Source organism: Caloenas nicobarica, chromosome Z, assembly GCF_036013445.1.
Source record: "Caloenas nicobarica isolate bCalNic1 chromosome Z, bCalNic1.hap1, whole genome shotgun sequence".
Lineage (NCBI taxonomy): Eukaryota > Metazoa > Chordata > Aves > Columbiformes > Columbidae > Caloenas > Caloenas nicobarica.
The window spans coordinates 16,482,720-16,501,629 of NC_088284.1; the positions used below are offsets into that span (position 1 = coordinate 16,482,720).

Here is an 18,910-nt window from a genome sequence, read left to right on the forward strand (position 1 = left end):
CCTAGTATGGATTACCGATCATCCTAAAATCATGACAGAAAGTTAATTTTAGCTTAGGATTTCAAAATTTATATCTAATTTCTATATTACTTATATCATGATCTATATTAAAAATATTTTTATCTGTAGTTATTTTCAGAATTATATTATTTATATTTGTTACATAAATATCACAGTAAGAACACATCCTTTGAAAAGTGACCATTTATAGAGATCGGGCAGATACTGTAATGGAACCAATATTTTTGTGACTTCTGAGAGTATCTATCTGCATTGTCTCATACATCCTTCTGAATATCTAAATCAAGGTTCCAAATTTATGACCTTTTTCCCTCTGATTACACACGTATGAATCTGTAGGTTTAAAGTCCCTCCCCACCCCAAAAAATACAAGAAGCATATGCAGCTACTTTCACTAAACTGGGCTGAAAAAAATACAGATGTGACGTGGGCATTGGCTACTAATTTTTTTTTTTTCAAATGAGGTAGACTCTCGGCAAAATTTAATTGCACTCATTATGAGCAACATATTTGAACTTTCCATCAGATATCACCAAAAGGGCACTGTGCCTTCATTGTTTGCTATCCAATATTCAAGTGACCTTTTGAGTTATGATAATGAAATTTAATACACTCATTTCTCCTGATTACATGGAAAAATCATGTGAAATTTGACATTTCAGCAGCAAGGTCGGCCAAAGAGCAGCCTAAGAATTTACAAAACTGACTTTTGCAGCCCCATCCCACTCCAGAGAGGCCCTCTGGTTGGCACGACTGAAAACACTGGTGGTCACTTATTCCCTACCAGTGCCAGTAAACATTGCATTCAGTCCCTCTGCAAGGATATGAGATTCAAGTGCCAGGAGCATGCAGGGGATGCACAGCTGTACCCATCCTTCCCCATGCAAAATTTTACTGCTGAAGTAACCTGATCTGAGATCAGTCCATGACAAAGAATACCTGGTTGACACAGAACCTGAATTAGGCAGGAATTCTGCTGGTAGCTGGAAGAAAAGTCTATGGTTTAGGAGTACCCAAGGATCTTGCTGGTGCAAAGTTTTGCCACAGTAACATTGGTATGTAAAACATTTTACTATCTCTGGCTGGAGAGAAGTCACCATTTCTTCCTGGTAGTTAGTGGTCCTCCGCCTCAATTACACACATCTTTATCTTCTTCCACTTGGAAGACAGACATACAGTACACCTGGGCATGAAGCCACGAGGTCTCTGCAAACTCCAACTAGTACAGAAAACTACCCATAGCACCTCAGAAACGCAGGCAGCAGTAAGAAAGACATCAAGCTTAGCAGCTTCAAAACAGGTAATCCTACTAAAGATACAAACAAAAACCCCCTGAAATCAAGATACAGGGGCTTTGGGGTTTGTTGAGATTTTTTGTTTGGCTGGGTTTTGTTTGGTTTTTTTACTCCAAGGTCTACATAGTGCTAACCAAGGATGGGTAGATGGGTTCAACTCTGCCCTCTCCAACTCTCAATTTCTTATCTCAGTTCCTGACGCAAACATTCCTGCTCATACCTGTTTAGGAAGTTAACTCTTGTAATTCACAGTCTAGGATGCTAAGACACACAAAAATCAGTGTTTATCATAATGCGCTATGTAGAAAATTGCAGAAAATTCAGAAATTGCTACATACAAGCTGGGGTGGGAACCCTGCGAAGGGGACAAAAGGTTATAATACACATAATATAATATTGTCTGACTGCTATAAATACAGAACAAAGACTATCAAAAGAAACAAAACACTAATTCTCAGATAAACAGCATGTAGGAAACAGAATTGCTAGTCCTTTTATTCTGCTTTAGCAGTACTAAACTTCCCATCCTAAATTACTCTTATGCATAAACTATATTCAACAACATTAATATAACTTCTAAGAAAACAGGCAACAGGATTTAGCCCCATCAATGAATACATTCCATGCAGCACAGAAGAGGGAGAAAAAAGGAATTTAAACAAATGTCACCATGCAAATTTTGCAAAACTAAGCCTTGATCACAGAAGTTCAAAATTCTGCAGGAACTCAGGTTTTAAGGACTTTGCAATCCACTTTAGTAGAATAAGATAACATCAGAATAAAAGAAAAGCTTTGCCAGATGAAGGACTGATTGAATATAAATCTCGATTGAAGATATCACAAAGGGGCAACACCAGTTTCTTTTGATAGTTTGTTCCAGTGGAAAAAATCACCTTTATCACTTAATGCTGATTTCATTTATTCTTTTACATTCTATTCCACTTTGCTGAGCCTGATGCAGCAGTAATAAGCACATATTCAGACGTGTGCACAACCCCCGGTATCCAGCATTTGTGATACCGTTAAAATTGTTCTTTTCCAGAGGAAAAATTTATGGGATTTAACTTATTTTTCTTTCAATGCACAAAAGACTCTCCGTTATGCGAACTAATGGGGTTTGGGATATCCCAGCTAATTCAGACAGCATGAGAGGTGCACAGAGTCAGAAAGAGCCCAGTAAAACTCATTAGCTTGGCCTGTGTCAACCCAACTGGAGCTAAGCTGCCTTTTTTTCCAGACATCTAAGCATGTCTACACTGTGCTCCTGAGTGCTGCACCTTGCTCAAATCACACACAACATCATGACCTGTTAGGAACCAAGTCAGGTCTTCTTTTGTACTGAACCTCATAGGCTTTTAGAGACACTGGACAGCATGATATGAACCTATTCAAATGGTTCCTCTTGGAGCCAGCCTGAAAGGTGCTGTATTGAGCTAACAAACCACTGAAGTGGAATCCATGCTCAGTGAGTTTCATGTCTGCATAGATTTCCCACATGTCCAACTCCAGATGCACCAGGGCTGGGTCCATAAAATCTACTCACTTGTACTCCATGCTGTGCAAAATCAATTAATGCACTTCCGGATCACTGAGCGTTCATGAAAAAGTATACCATGTTCACACGTTGTTGTGTCCAAACTAACAAATTCAACATACCTAGTTAAAGCTGCTAGGGAAGTTTTGCATCTGGGACCAGGATTAATTTGCAACCTGGATAATTCTCTCCTAGATAGCAAAGTTAACTGCACTTATACCTCCCCTTTATTTAGGGAAAGGACCAAGTAATATTCCCCCTGCCAGTTCCAGCTCTGTTCTCTGGGCTGATTAAATTCTTCTCATACCAGAATGCTGACTCGGTAATTTGACATGCAAGTTACCTGATAGCTTTCCAAACATCAAAGCCATCCAAAGGCTTCGTGCCATTGGTATGTCCTCCAGCAAGGTGCACTAGTGTTGGTAACCAGTCAGAGATATGGATGAGTTCATGACTTTCTACACCTTTTTGTTTCAGTAAAGGACTTGCAACAAAGCCTACTCCTCTCACTCCTCCTTCCCAGAGGGTCCATTTTCTTCCTCTCAGTGGCCAGTTATTCCCACCTGCCAAAGTCTGTCCTCCATTATCTGGAAAACAAGTAATTAAAAGGAATTATTAGTAAGAAAGAAATAGAACAATCTTCCCCACAACTTTTTAAAATCCAATTGAAAAAATATTTTCACAACATAAGTGTGTTATACAAGTGCTTGCATAGTCCTGTTAAGTGTTTATACAACATCACATGTTCAGGGCATGCAACAAATGTATGTTAATTCTTGCCAGAGTCTTACAAATTACTACAATGAAAAGTTATTTCTAGGCAGAAATGATACCATACTACAAGCCAATGATTTAGAAAGGCTTTGTTAAGAACAACCTCTGATACTACTGGATAAATATCATTAGACATGCAAAGCTTCCAGAATCAAATAATTTAAAAATATAGCTCCAACTACTTTACCGACCACCAGAAAGAGTTGCTATCAATGCCATCATTAGTACTCAGAACACACGGTTTTCCAAAGCAGTATCGTATACTTGAAACAGAAAACTGTTATTCCAGTGTCAGGACAATACTCATACTCCTTGTTTAGAAGCATTTTTTTCCCCAGATTTTTAGGCAGCCACATTGACCTTTAATGTCACACAAAACAGAGAGTTTCTCAGGCAGAAGGAGAAAGCCCTAACAAAATGAGTTGAAATTAATTTAAGTAGTTGAAGTGATTTGGAAATATACTGAATTTATTTTGTTTGGTGAGAACAACAAATAAGATAGTTACAGAAAAAGTTGAATTGTGACTACAGTAACTCAGAAATATCTATATGAATTAGAGGTAGCTCATGTAAGTCTTCAAGTCTCTCTGACCAAGCTTCTGCACTTAGAATAAAATGCAGATTCCTGAAGTAAACAGAATTAATGGTTCCTTGAAGTTACTATTAGTACCGCTGTACAGTTGTTCTTGTTCAAACCTATTGTTATGAACTCAGAAGAGTCACTGATGGCAATTGTTTTAAGCATAATTTTTCTGTATTTTAATGAGGTTAAATTTATTTCAAATAGTAGTTGTTGAACTGAGGTATTGTATTTTCTAATTAAAAACTAGGAATTTGAGGGAAGAAACAGAAGCACATGCCCAACACCTTACAGAAGAACTTTACTGTCACCACAACACAACAAAATTGTCTCCCTTCTCTTTCACTAATTAGGGATCAATGTAAACCTGGACTGTGAACAACCTTCTGCTGCACATAGAAGACCCTTTTTGCACTACTGAGGAATAAACTAATGCATGTCTCTGTGAAGATTTTCAAAGGTGGAAGCCTAAGCTAAATGAAGCACTTGGAAAAAATAGCATGGTTTGAAAATTGTAAAGTGTTCTGTGGCCCAACTAGCTTCCAGTAGGGCTGTTTGTGGTCCAGCACTCTTGGGTTAAAAATAAACAAATAAAGAGCTTTATTGTCTTGAATATGAAATTGCAGATAAACGAATACTAGCTACCAATATTTCTCATACAACAATGCTGAGCATTGAGATCTCAGAATTTAAGTAGTGGCTGGTTATCAAAAAAAAAAAATCAGTCTCAACAATTCCTTCTACTCTTACTGTAAACAGGAATTCCTGTCAGGGGTACTCGGCGGACAGTTTTCAGTAGCTTTTAACCATTGGTGTCCTTAGAATAAAAGGTATCTTATCTATGCTGTATTAGAGCACAGTTTGGATATACAGTGGGATCAAATCTTAAGTATATTAAGTATCTTCTTCGTATCACAGGCTACTAACTGTCCATATCAGTTTAATACCAGCATATGAGACTTTTTTCCAGTCCTGAGTATCAGCAACAAAGTAGCAAGGAAATTATATAGAAGTAGACTGTCTTTTTGAATAATAGAGAGAGAAAAGTGTGCATTTCCTGGGTTACAGTCAAATCCTTCTGGTACTTGCTTTTTCTTTGCTTTCTATAGTTGCGTTGAAGACATTCACATTGTGCCAGTTTCATTATACAATAAACTCCTTGAGACAAGGAGGCTGTCTAACATATATCCTGTAAAAACTCATGTGTGATATCAGCATTCAGACATAGTACACTAAGTTAAAAAAAGGAAAAAAAACCCAACAACACCACCTTGTTTTGATGGCTTTTCTGATATGTAAATGAAAAAACCTGACATGTGAAACAAGCTTCATCCCACTCATTTTGACTTCTCATTCTCACATTGTTGGAACATTACTATGTCCTTCTCCCTCAGGAATTCACGTTCAAGAGACCCTTTCCACTTAATTTCTTGACTGAGTTATCAAGAAAGTGTTGAAGGAGGGAAAAGGATGGTTTCTGTTTTGATTATTCAGGTTTGTTTCCTTTCTAGGTAGGCAGAGCAGAGCTGGTGTGTCACTGGCACTTTACATAAAAGTGATGCCATTTTTCAAAGTTATAGATAACTACTTCCGTACAGTCTGAAATATTTTCTAGGACTTCAAATATCAGCAATTTGTTAAAGAGGTGTGAGTTGCATAATAGTGAAAGATGATAATGGAGTCTGTATTAATGAAATATTAAGCTAACCACTCAATAACACGGTGAAGGGGGTGAACAAACTAGAAACCCCTGATTACATAAGGTATAGATGTGGCAGAAGGAAAGGGATGAACAACCCCTACAGGACTGTAACTGGAGTTCTGGCCCATCTGTTCGGATACCTTTCCCCTAAGAAACAGCTTTGGATGTATACAATTGATGCTAAAAGCTTGTATGGCTTCAGAAAGCCACCAGAGAAATTAAAAATGAAAAAAATAGCTGATAGTTCTTACAGGAAAAGACATCACATCTGTCTCAGGAATTTCATCAGCCACAAACTGCTGAGAATTTGAAAGTTACTTTCCTAGTTACTTTCCTAGACACATGTTACCAGGCATTGCTGTAGCGAAGGGATGCTTGTCTTAGATGGATCCTTCATCTGTGGAAGTACAGCCATTCTCATGTTCTCCCAAATAAGCTATTCCTTACTAACTCCTCATGTTATTTTAGCAAATTATCTTGAATATGAAACAAACTCCAAGGTTCATATGGAAACTCCGAGTAGTTTAAAACACACTCAATATCCACTTAGGTAAGAGACAAATAGGATTATTGTTACTGCACATTCTACACTGGCTTCATATCCAGTTCTAAATCCACTTCAAAACAGTATTTCCTGAATGATTTATCATCCGTTTTTGCAACTGTTTCTCTCCGTGACTCATCCTAATACCTAATCTCAGCAGACAGTCTCCAGAGCAAAGCTTTTGGAATCAAGGTACCTACAACTAGAGGCCCTGATTTATAACATTTTTTTATTATTAAATCTTCAGCCTTGCTACTTCAGCTGAAAACACAAGCCTCCCCCAAGCATGATACTTCAATTATCTCTTTCCTGGAGACAAACATCAAACATGATTTTCATTAAAAGTGAAATAGCCTGGAAAATATAATGAGCATATTTTTCCTATCTGTCAGAATCATTTTTGTAATTAGATCTATATAATTTAGACTACAGTAGTACCCACAACATATTATGTGCATTAGAAAAATCATAAAACAAACAGCTCTTGTCCCTAAAGAAAAGATGAAAGGGGAGAGAATAGGACTATAGTGAGAAATCCTGGTACTTGGCATAAGCGTTACCTAGCTAATTTATACAGTTTCATTTGTTTTCTTAAATGGAAGCATCACACATGTTTAAAGAGCTTTGCTGTTTGCTTGGCTTGGTTTGCTTTGATAGGTGTTTAGCTACCTTTATTTTCTCACAGTATTTTTATCACTCCCATCATTCTGTGTTATTTTAAGGAAGTGGGTATTGATACACCTTTTCTTCCATTCTCATGGAATTTTCTTCTACAAGCTGAGATTTGTGACAAGGAAAGAGAACACTGGGAGAGATATTCTGGCTGATACCAGAATGGGCTAAAACAGAGTTCATAGCAGGCATTACCACAACCCACAAAAAAATAAACAGAAGACATACGCAGGGTAAATGGCAAAGTGACAGAATAAAGGGGAGAAACAGAAGCATCTTGGCTATTTTTAAAGGTAGTTTTGGTCGAAGTTGTGCAGCCCTGCCCAATTGTGCAGCTGAATTAACATCAGCCTTGTTGACTACAGAGAAATCTGTATAATGTAGTAATTGTATCATAAATACCAATGATATGCTGCATTGACTTGGGAAGAAGTGTAATTCCTGCTATGAGAGCAAAAAACCTACAGAGCAAAGGAAGTGCATTGAGGGTTGTAAACATTTAGAAGGGAGCCTGCAACAGTCAGATCTGAAGGAACCACGTTGTCACAGACGGAACAGTTTCTTAAGGGCAATAAATATTTTTCAGGGTCAGGAACTGGTCAAAATAGTTCCTGTGTACAAAAGCCAGACTAATCTCTGATATTACCATTCTCTGCCAATTTATATGACTCATGTGAGTAGTATAATTCTCTTCTAATTTTCTGTTGTACTTCAGTATCCAAGGAGGAGAAATCTGATAGGACCTGAATGTATCGTCAAAAAAATCCAAATTGTCACAATGAACAATTTCATTGGAACTTACAAAATTAGTAGGTCTAAGCCACCCTCAAAACCAATGCAGTGCTTCCAAACCCAAACCACGACAGCTTCTCCATATGAACGCATCTGTGGGACATGTATCCTGATAAAATATAAAGCTGGCCAGATGAAATAACTTTCGTCTTCAAAATAGTCATGCACAGTACCCTAACCCCTTGAATACATTTCAAAGCACTGGCAAAGTTGATCCTCAGTAAATACTATGCATTACCATAGCAAAAATAAAATTCTGAAGTGAGAACTTGTCTTCTGTTTTGATTAAAATATCTCCAAAAAAATGAAATATTTTTCTACTGACTCTAGCAACTACCCAAATATGCCTTCAAGAAAAAAGTAATTTCTGACAGGAATATTTCTACATTCTTTCAATCTCACGCACTTATTTACATCTAATCACTTTTTCACCCATCTTAAAGTACATAGAATATAGTTCACATTAAGCCATTTTAATGGAGTGAGTTGAAACAACAAAAATACATAGTACCTCCCTCTCAAAAGATTTTGGATTAAAAAAAGACACATTTCCCTCACAGAAAAACAGGGAATATAATCTATTTTACAAAAATCTCTGTACAACAGAAGGTGACTGTCTTTCAAATTACTGTGGGGTTTTTGTTAAAGGCAACAAAGAGGAAGGGTGCTTTTTTAAAGTTAATTTAATAAAAACCTTTCAACATAAACAAAATAAAAGCAAAGTAAAGCTTGCGCATCTTGAACATGCCTTTAAAACTGAAGGCCAATGCTTTCTTCTCACGAACATCTGCTTTTGTAATTAATATTCATTGTCATACACATGAGAAAGAGTTTAATTTGTTAAATCTGTAATTTGTAAACTGTCTAAGATGTTTTGCAGAAGTTCTTAAAGCAGTCAATAAACAAAACTAAACAGAGGCCCTTCTGTTTCTCCCTAACCCTCCTCTGAAGAGTTGCCAGCTGCCAAACCTTTTGAATAGGGCCATATATATATGCAGTGATGTGGGATGTATGTAACTAGTACACAGTTTAATGACTAAAACCTCTTTGAAGAGCAGTTGGACAATAAAAAAACAGCAATAAAACAATTCTGAGAGCAATAACTAATGAAGCATGTATGGATTCAAGTCTTCAGATGGACTCATTTTGTTATTGGATTACCCTGGAACCAAAGCAACAGTCTGCTTTGTACTATGAAGATAACTCACATCGGCAATAGATACCCACAACTGTGGGAAAAGATTCACTTGGGATTTATACCTCTTTAGACAGCAGAAAACAAAAAAAGGCAAAAGTTTTGACTTAAGAACAAACCCTGACAAACATCCTTCCCAGAATCATTAATATCTCTCTCAAATATGTGTTCCTTGCTAAGGCAACTCCACAGCAGCTACTGAACTCAGGGGCAATATTAATAGCATTAATGGACTTGTCGAAACTTCACGCATCAGGGCTCACTCTTCTGACAAATTCAGTCTAAATTGATCAACAAGCTTGAAAATTATTGTTGGGGGAAGAAATTAAACGGAAACAAATCCTGTAATACTGTATAAGGCCCATTTTCCAAGAAAGTGAGCTTAATCTCTCCCGAGTTGTACACACAAAAATTGGTATTGCCTACATAGCAGACAGAAAAACTTATTTTAAAAGCTAGAAAAAGACCTTTGTGCTTTATTTTTTGGATGGTTGGAAAAAACCTGTAAGAAGAGTTTTCAAAGGACACTTAAGTATAGTATGACCAACCTGCTAACTTTCTTCACCATGTGGACAAGTGGCCCAAGTGACTTCCTTTCTGCAACTTCCACTACCTGCACACACTATCTTAGCAGCTTCTGCTCATGATGTTGCCTCACATTAATTCTCTGGAATAGAGGTACTATTTTCTCTGCAAATAGGCCAGAAACTGGACTTCACTTTAAAGATTTCCCTTACTTCTTCTTCACCAGCTCTTACATAGGACTTAAGCGGGCAAACTAAAAATTGAAAATAATACAAAAAATAATTTTGCATTTTTTGCATATTTTTCAAAAGCAACAGTGTGTCTTATTGTATAGCTACTCATTTTCTTCCAACAGTGTAGATCTTGTTTCAATTACACTATAGTAATTTTTTTTTTTTTTTTTTAACAGAGCATCCTTTTTTTGTCTCACTTGTGACCCCTCTGGTTGCTGCATCGTTTTTATGACCACAACAGAGCTACGTCCCATGGTCCCACTGACATGCCTGGCAAATTGTTCTAGACAAGCTCCTTGGAGAGGGCTTCCTGGAATTCATCCACAGATTCACCCAGGACTCTATTTGGTGGTGTTATTAAGCAGTTTTAATGCCAGGAAAAAAGAAAAACAAAACAAACAAACAAAAAAACAAACACCAAAAAACAAAACAAAACACACTACCACCCTTGCTGACTACATTTAGTGTGTGAATTGTTTTAGACAGTGAGAATACCTCATAAAAATATGCAGAGTTTACATAAACTGTCCTTAACTTCTATTTATTCTAAACCTTCCATTCTCATTCCCCAGAGAGTTTAAAGTTTGTGATATATATTATACAACCTTGATTACAATAGTAGAACTGTAATCCTAAGTATGTCCTAGTGATCCCAATTACGACGGTAAGTTTAACGACTGGTTTTGGCACTGGTAGAACAAAGAGTGATCCAAGAATACAGGAAATATTTACAAGAATAACTCTGGAAAATACAGCACTAATTAATTAATTCCTATAAGAAACATAACAGTCTTAACAGAAAATTTTATTTCTGGACTGTTTTGCTTTGTATGTCTCACAGCATAACAAATTTTGCAAAAAGAAATTTTATCAATAAGTAAGAAAAGACCAAAACTTCTTGACATCACCAAAAAAAAAAAATCAACATGCAACATATTTTATAATAATGAGGTTAATAAATTTAAATACATAATTACTCTTGGATACCTAGGTTCATTTTTTAAAACAGCCATCCAAAAGTTTAACAGATTGGTATGTATATATCTCATATATTCAGAGAGCAAGAAATAACCAACATTTAAAGGAAGTATTCAATTAGGAATCAGCAAAAAAAGAAGAGAGAGGAAAATCAAGTGCTGTGTGCCAATAAAGTCTTTGACTATGCAACGACTTTTTTATCCTATTCAGAACACAGCATGAAGAAAGCTTTTGAAGTAATACATCTGCAGGGGCAAAGTAAGAAAAAAACTTAACTGTAAACAGCTAGACTCATATAATCAGATATCACAATTCAATTCGCTAATTGTTTATCATGTACTGGTGCTTAATAACTTTTAACCAACCATTAGCATCAGGAAAGATCTAGCCTAACATTTCTGGCTCCTGGCTACAAACACCTAGGTCTTCTTTCTTTCCCGAAAAGAGTTACAAAATACTTGCCAAATACTCCTACTCTGTCTATGGTACTTTTCAAACCCAACATTGGTGTGCCCCAGCTTTTTCTTCTGTTTTCCACCTGTACTTAAGCTCCTACTTTTTTGAATTAATTATTTTTTCTGAAGCTGCTCCCATACCCTGCCATTCCTCCTCTTGGGCCCCTGCAGTAAGCTGATCTAGTACACATCTGTCTGATGTGTAACCCATGCCAAGCTCTGTTTGAAATGCTTTCCTAAAGTCATATAGTATTTTAAAAGTGAGTACAGACCAGGAAAAAAAACAACTCGGATTTATTTTATAATGCAGATTAGGGCATTTCAATGTGTTACCAAGTTAAAGCACCTGCAAAATAATGAGGAAAAGGAACCTTCTAAGCTCCTGCTACTCCTGAAACTAAAGTCTGCCAGCATATTAAAGCCATCAATTGCATGCAAACTAGCATGAAATAAGTGGACAAAGTGCTTGAAGAGGAAATATGGTCAATAATAATTCCTGGCACTTGTTCCTGTTTCTTGCTGTTGATTAACAGATTAATTGCTTTGTGAAGACGAGAGTGGAAGTAAGCTGGTTTCTCTTTGCTAAAAGGAACAAGGGGGTCCCTCCCATATGCTCCCTTTTTCCATTTAAAATAAAAAAGTGTTTTAAATGGAACTCAGAAAAACATATCGTTTCCAAGTGCATCCTCTGCTTCTCCCTACCAAACAGAAGAGACATGTCCATATGGTAGACAGACACTCAATAAAAGGAGGACTGGATAGGACCGACAAATGACTGGGAGTATGCTGGGAAGCACTGAATTTCAAGCATGAAATTTTCTAAGTGCAGAGACTGTCCAATAGCTGGCAACAACTAGGTGTTTTTATTCAATAAAAGCATTCGGAAGTTTATTTTGAATACATTTGGGTTTCTTCCTCTGCTTCTGGAAGCAGCGTGATTCTCTTAGAACAAACCTAGTGCTGTTATCCCAACAACATTATGGATCTAATTAGGAGGCATATTTATAGCAGCTTTTGGAGGAAAAAAAGCAGGAAGTCAGGCCACAGTTACTGTGCTTGCAGATACCCTGCATAAGCAGCGACCAGCCAAAACTAACGCATCTGTACTTCCAGATGTATGGAAAATACGTGTCCTTAGGCCTGCTGGTTTTGTACTCTAAGCTGCAGCTGTAAGGTAAGAAAAGAGGATCCAATTCCAACGCTGAGAATAGGAGCAGGCAGAAAACTAGTTTTACACCCATTGCTGATCAGAGTCACATACAAGAAAAGATGTCCATGATTTCAGATGCAGCAGAAGTGTTCAGGTGTGCATGGCGTGCAGGGAAGGCTGCTAGCCCTGGGGATCGTTATTTCACTTTTCTCCAGTTTCATCTTTTGAGGGGCAGGGAAGAAATCACTACTTTAACACCTTTTTGTTTATTTGTTTTTGTTTTACACAAACCAAACCAAACAGAAAACAAACCAAACAAAAAAAACCCCACACAACCACACCACTTCCAGGGATATGAAGCTGCGAAAACTTAGAACTACATGGAAACAGCAGAGACAAATGATTTAGTACACAGGCATTAAAGCCTCAGGGTTGTGCCCAGAACCCACATTTTCTATCCTAATATCCTGTAACCCCTGTTCCTTGGTGGGGTGTAGTGCGACTGCTCCAATTGCCTTCTGTCACTTCTTTGGCACACAAGAAGCAGAGCAATCTGGAGCTAATTTGAGCTGTTTAGCGCATCAGGATACAGCTGGGAAAGCTTTAAGGAGAAAGGCTGGGGAGGAAGAAGAGAGCTGCGCGTGGTCCAGCTGAGCCTGCACACAGGAAAGCACTGCAGATGGGCACCTTCCAACAACACCGCCTGCAGACAGCGAAATCTGCCCCGTGTCAAAACTCCCCGACCAGCCCAGGAACCGCAGAAACCTCAACGCAGGGAATGAAGAAGTCTGCCCCTAACAGCCAGAGTGGCAGGGCCACCACTCAGTGTCAGGAACATTTCAGCTGATTGTTGCTCATCCAGCAGCAGCCCAAATCCTCCTGTGTCTCTACAACTTCTATATTTCATTCACTACAAGCCAGATGTCTTTTTTTCTTCTTAAGTGTAGGCACATGCATTGGCTTTAAACAGTGCAAACTATGACTTGATTCCGGCAATTGGACAGATCTACATCTGTTTTTCACATCACTTTTGTTTGAGAAGAGTGCCTTGAGTTTTTAATCACTTGGGGCCCTAGCTACACCCAGAATATATTGGCTCAATTCACTAGCAGAAAGAAACACACGTCTGCTGGCATAGAGACATAAAAATGAAACAAAACTCTTTAGTTATTTCTTACGACATCAGACATTCGAAAAAAGGGCAGCACACACCTTACTAAGAAGTATCTGTCCCTAAGCTAACTCTCACACCAAGCACATAAACCAGAAAAAATTAAATTCCATCTGAAAATTCTCTAAACCAAATAAGCCAACAAAAGAATACAGAAAATAATATTCTTTTTAACACTAGTCTTAAACGTCAGTGGGGAGAAAAAGGTTAATTACTTTGTGATCTGTTGCAGCTATTTGGTCTCCCACAGGCTGTTTCATCCTCCTAGAGATGACAATGAAATGAAACAGGTAAGTTTACTCAGCATGCACGGGCAAAGTGCATCATTCTTGTATAGGTACATTCAACAATGTCCACGCCTCTCCCAACAACTACCCCAGCTTTTGCTAAATGCAATCAAGCTTCCAATGGAGGAAAGAGATTATTTGATAAGGTAATGTGGTGACACAGAAACACATAGAAATAGAAGTTTACATAAATAATTTTCTTTTCCATTAATGATCTAAGCAGTATTTTTAACCAGCCTTCATAAATCTGTTTTTCAGCAATGGATTATGTTTTCCAGGTGGGGAAACAGCAGAGAACATACTTGCTGAATGAGTTTTTCTGAGTAATTTTTTGCCTGTTATTAATTTCTTTAACATCTTTGCTGGGTGACGGGTAATAATGGCTGAATAACACACTCTTGGATCTAAGCAAAAGAATGTTAAGCTGGATACAACTGAACCTACTTTATCCAAATAAACAGAAAAAGCCCTAGTATTTACAGCACACCTAATATTCTCCTTAATTTTGTCACATCAATTCTGTATTCAAGTAAGTGACATTTTAAATTTAATTTGCAATTAAATAACGATTATTTTATTCCAACTTTGCGATTTTCTTTTTCCCCAGCTACATGCATGCCCTTTTCTAATTGCTCCCATGTTTGAATCTCTGCAATATGCCTGCAAGACACCATGGCAGTTCAGTAAGGTCACCAGCAATTTCCTCTTGGCAAAACCCAGCCTTTCTCCAACATCATCATCCTTGAACCTTCTGCCACTTTTGATCATACTTCCCAAATCCTGAAGTTGTGAAATCTCTCCTCTTGGCAACTATCTAGCTTTACAGACCACATTCAGTCCTCAAATGTACACACAGAACTCTCACGGGTTTCAGAGGGGACCTGTTCATATGGACAGCAGAAGCAGCTGTAGACTTCAAAGGAACAGTCAAATTGTCTTGGTGGACATTTTTGTTTGGATGGTTTTGTGCCTAATGATCATTCCTTAGAAAGTTTATCCTGGAAACACTATCCTTTACAGGTTAACTGGTTTCCTGTTCCATTCCTGATACTGGGAAAGAAGCAGAAAAATCCATAATGCACTAAGAGATACATCTGCTCAAAGACTGTATTTCACTATAAACAGAGATTTAGCCCTGGATGGCCAACTGTTTCCCAGTACATTCATACTTGAGAAATAAGTTAACCCTTTCATTTTCAGAAGACATCTTTTGTCCACAAATTCCTTATCTAATACAGTGATACCAAAGTCACAAAGTGCATCCACTTTATGATTCAACTCGTGCTTGTAAAAGGAGTCGGCCTGCTATTGCTTGTCATCCTTTGTGCCATCAACAGTCAGAATTTATTATCTCTTTCATATTATTGACCAAACCACTCACATGATCCTTCCTCAGCCTGCTCAGTCCAAATTTGGATTAGCAAAGATCTACTGCTTCAGAGAAATGGGCAGGGCCTCTGTAAACAAGGGTGAAACAAGACAGGATGGTGATGTGCTGTGTAGTGACCTGCCCCAATATCCACAATTATAGCTGCAGCTTTATCTTCCTCATAAGGACTTCTTCTCTGCTGAGTAACCACTACCTGACTCATACATTTGAGTCCAAAAGTCCAGTCTTCCCCCTGCTCCCACTTTGGAAAAGGAGTTACTAATTCTTCAAAAATCCAACTTCAAGTCTCTGTCAGGATTACATAATAAGTGACCCATTAAATCAGTCAAGGTCTTCAGGTCCATGTTTTCCCAAAGCCTCTCTCCTCACTTGCCTTAGGCTGCAGCAAGATGTGCTCTTTTGGTTCTGACTAAACTAATTTAAAGAGTTAAGCTAATTAAAAGCTCTTAGATCACACAAGAGGTCAATAGTTCCTAAAAAAGCCTGGTATTATTGCATGTGTGCTTACTCTTAACACAGTTCTGCCAAAATTATCTGAATTAATAAACTGAAACCATTGTAACTATTAAAAATGTTCAAGCTACCCAAGGTCACTTGGAGAGAATCGCAGGAAGCCACATGCAGTCCCTGAACGCAGCTGACAGACCTCAGGGGCCATCGCCTGTGAGGGAAGGCACCTGTGGGCAGAAAAAGCCTCTAACCTTAGACCCACTCATCACTGTCACTGTCTACACAGCTATTCTGCCTCCTGAGACATGCATTTTTCCTTTTTTTTTTTTTGCATTTGCATTCTTCAACTGTCTGATGAACTGTCACTGTCGGCTAGCAGCAGTTTATGTCTCCTAATCAATGTGAACCATTTGTGGTCAGTAAAATGTAATTATTAAACTGTGTTAAACAAAGGCTTTGCTTTTTGAGTCCATTGAAATCACTGGAATACAGCTTGATGGCAGCATAATGTGTAATATATTCAAGTAGGCAGATATTAATTCATATCATTTGCAGCCACAACTGCAACTATGGACAACTTTCATGAGAAAACTAATGGAAGACACTTTTTTTTTTAACCCCATGAGAACAACAATGGAAGAATACTATCGAAAAACTTCTGACTTGACAGAAAAGAGGGCATAGGATTTCATTGTTAAGATTCACTTGTTATAAATGCTTATTTGATTGCATAATGTGTTACAATGCTGCAGTGAAAACAGAAATCAGATGTAAGGAGACGTAACTATTAAATTGTGTGTCAGATGTCAAAATATTCTAACTAACTCACTGATAATTTGATAAAGTTTCTTCTTGCAAGATATCAGAAGCAGTTCAGTGCTCCAATACATGCAGTTTCTGGAGTGATCAGCAATAATCTTTCGCATAGCCTAAACATGCAAATTGTTTATAATACAAGATGTTAAAAATGAAAAACATACACTACAGTTGCTGCATTATTTAATTTTATATGTAGTTAGTTAAAGCCATTTACTCTAAAACATAAGTGAAAGTACTGATGCAGAGTTGCCCAACCAAGTTCAAGTAACTCTGGAATCTTAATACAGAATTCAGGGTCAGCTCACTTCAATGTACACAAAGCTCTGGCTGTATTTTAACTTGAGAAAAATGCAATCAGAGGTCAAACCTAAGAGCAGGCACAGGCAGCATTCCACATGGCAGCACCACTCAAAGTTCAGATAAAAAGTGGGGGTGTTTCTTCCCGCTTAAAGAGAAACATAAAGATAGACGCTGTATAGTAAGAGAGAGATATTCCAGTCATAGGAGGCACACGAAGGTATCCAGAGATGCAGAGATTTCCAAGGGGCGTAAAGACAATTAGTAGGGACATATACAAAAAGCAGAGGAAGGATTAAGAGTGAGCTGTGAGGAACTGAAAAATACAACCAACCATCCTTACAAAAGAAGAGCAAATTAGCTCATTGTTTCTGGTGTTAGTACAAAGAGCTAAAACACCTGCAATGGACACCACAGTAAGAGTTCTCCAAACCAGTTTCACATCAGACATATTTACATGGTCTGATATAGTCATCCATGGCCAAATCTTAACATCTATGACTAAGGTACAGTTACTTCCAAACTCACGCTGCTCAACTTTACCAGCTCTGAAGATGGACACCTTCCATCTTCTAGCCTTAGCTATTTTACAGATCTTTATCCAATATTAAAGCCTTATAATTCCCAAGCCTGTTTCATAAAAACCAACCAAACAAAAAAACCCCACCTTCTTTGCTGCTTGCACAGGAGATGGGGAACACTAGGCCCATTTAAGTTTAAATCCCTTGTAAATCTTAGAGAAGCTGATGATCAGGAAAATCCAACAGCAAGAGCAAAACTACGATTAAAAACTTGCCTTCCACTTTTTAAGTCAACTAGTTTTTAACTGATACAATTTCTTACTATAAATTAATTGTGATTTGGAATAACTAACATGCATTTATGGGTTTTAGTGTTTCTCTGGGGTTTTTTAAATTCAAAAATCTGCAAAACATATGGCTTCCATGGCATTCAGCACATCCATACTCTGACACATTAAGTAAATTCTGATGGGTTTGCTTTCCCATGAATTAAGGCAGAGAGGGAAAAGTCTTACTCCTCTAATACATGCTAAAGTGAAATCATCCACAAGTACAGCACCATTATATTCTATGCATAAGAATGACATGGAATAATGGAAAAATTGAGAAAATAATACAAAGGACAGTTGTACAGAGCTTTTACTTGGAAGTTCTCTGTTTCTTCTGTGGAGTTTAGCCTTCACTCATGTGTGTATTTGGAGCATTCTGGAATATTCATAAATATACAAACCAGATGTACTAACCAAATCATCGCTTATAGAAACATATAGGTATGACAAAAAAGAAAAAACAGAGAAGGAAAACAGATCCAGAACAACTCAGCAGGGATTCAAGTAATCTTTTTCAGATACTACTTATTTGACTCAGGCCATCTTAGAACACCTGCAGCTTCTTCCAAATTCTTAACCCAGACCAGACAATATTGCATGTTTCTTTCCTAAGTCAATCAATATTTCTATATTAATTCATAGAAGCAAGGGCTGTCCATGATTGACAAAGTAAGTATCTTGGAAAAGTAACATCTATAAATAAATATGAAAGCTTTGTGTGAGAGAGTTGTGTTTTGTTCCAAACATTAATAAGTTACAAAAGAAATCCAAACATTTATGTATATAAAATTTCAAACTTCAATCTATTTGCATCTGTTCTGTTAAACCATTATTTAAAGAAATATTGAAATACAGAATTTTAAAAAGCTAAGTATTTCCACCAAAGTTTTTGTATGATCTTCTGTAATGTAATGCACTGTTGGGGTTCACAGTCCTGAGGGATGTGGGACAGGCAAGCAGTAAAGCCAGGACCCTGAATTTTGGGAAAGCCAACTTCCAGCTCTTCAAGGAGTTAGTCAACAGGATCCCCTGGGAAACTGCCTTTGAGGACAAGGCAGCAGAACAGCGCTGGCAGAACTTTAAGGGCGCTTTCCATCAAGCACAAGAGCTCTTGATCGCCAGGTGTAGGAAATCGGGTAAGAAGGGCAAGAGACCGGCACGACTGAGTCAAGACCTGCTGGTCAAACTAAAGGGCA

The 18,910-nt window shown here is 37.7% G+C and overlaps 1 protein-coding gene across 2 annotated transcripts in view; it reads right to left on the bottom strand.

The window, feature by feature from the left end:
• The window catches only part of ARSB (arylsulfatase B), an 82,012-nt gene that overhangs the window by 45,038 nt on the left and 18,064 nt on the right, over positions 1–18,910 (bottom strand). For both annotated transcript variants that reach the window (XR_010607846.1, XM_065656473.1), the window contains exon 5: positions 3,194–3,437. Coding sequence is in view for 1 of the 2 variants with exons in the window: in XM_065656473.1 (XP_065512545.1) it covers positions 3,194–3,437 (244 nt within the window). In the remaining variant the exon portion in view is untranslated. The remainder of the gene's footprint in view (positions 1–3,193; positions 3,438–18,910) is intronic.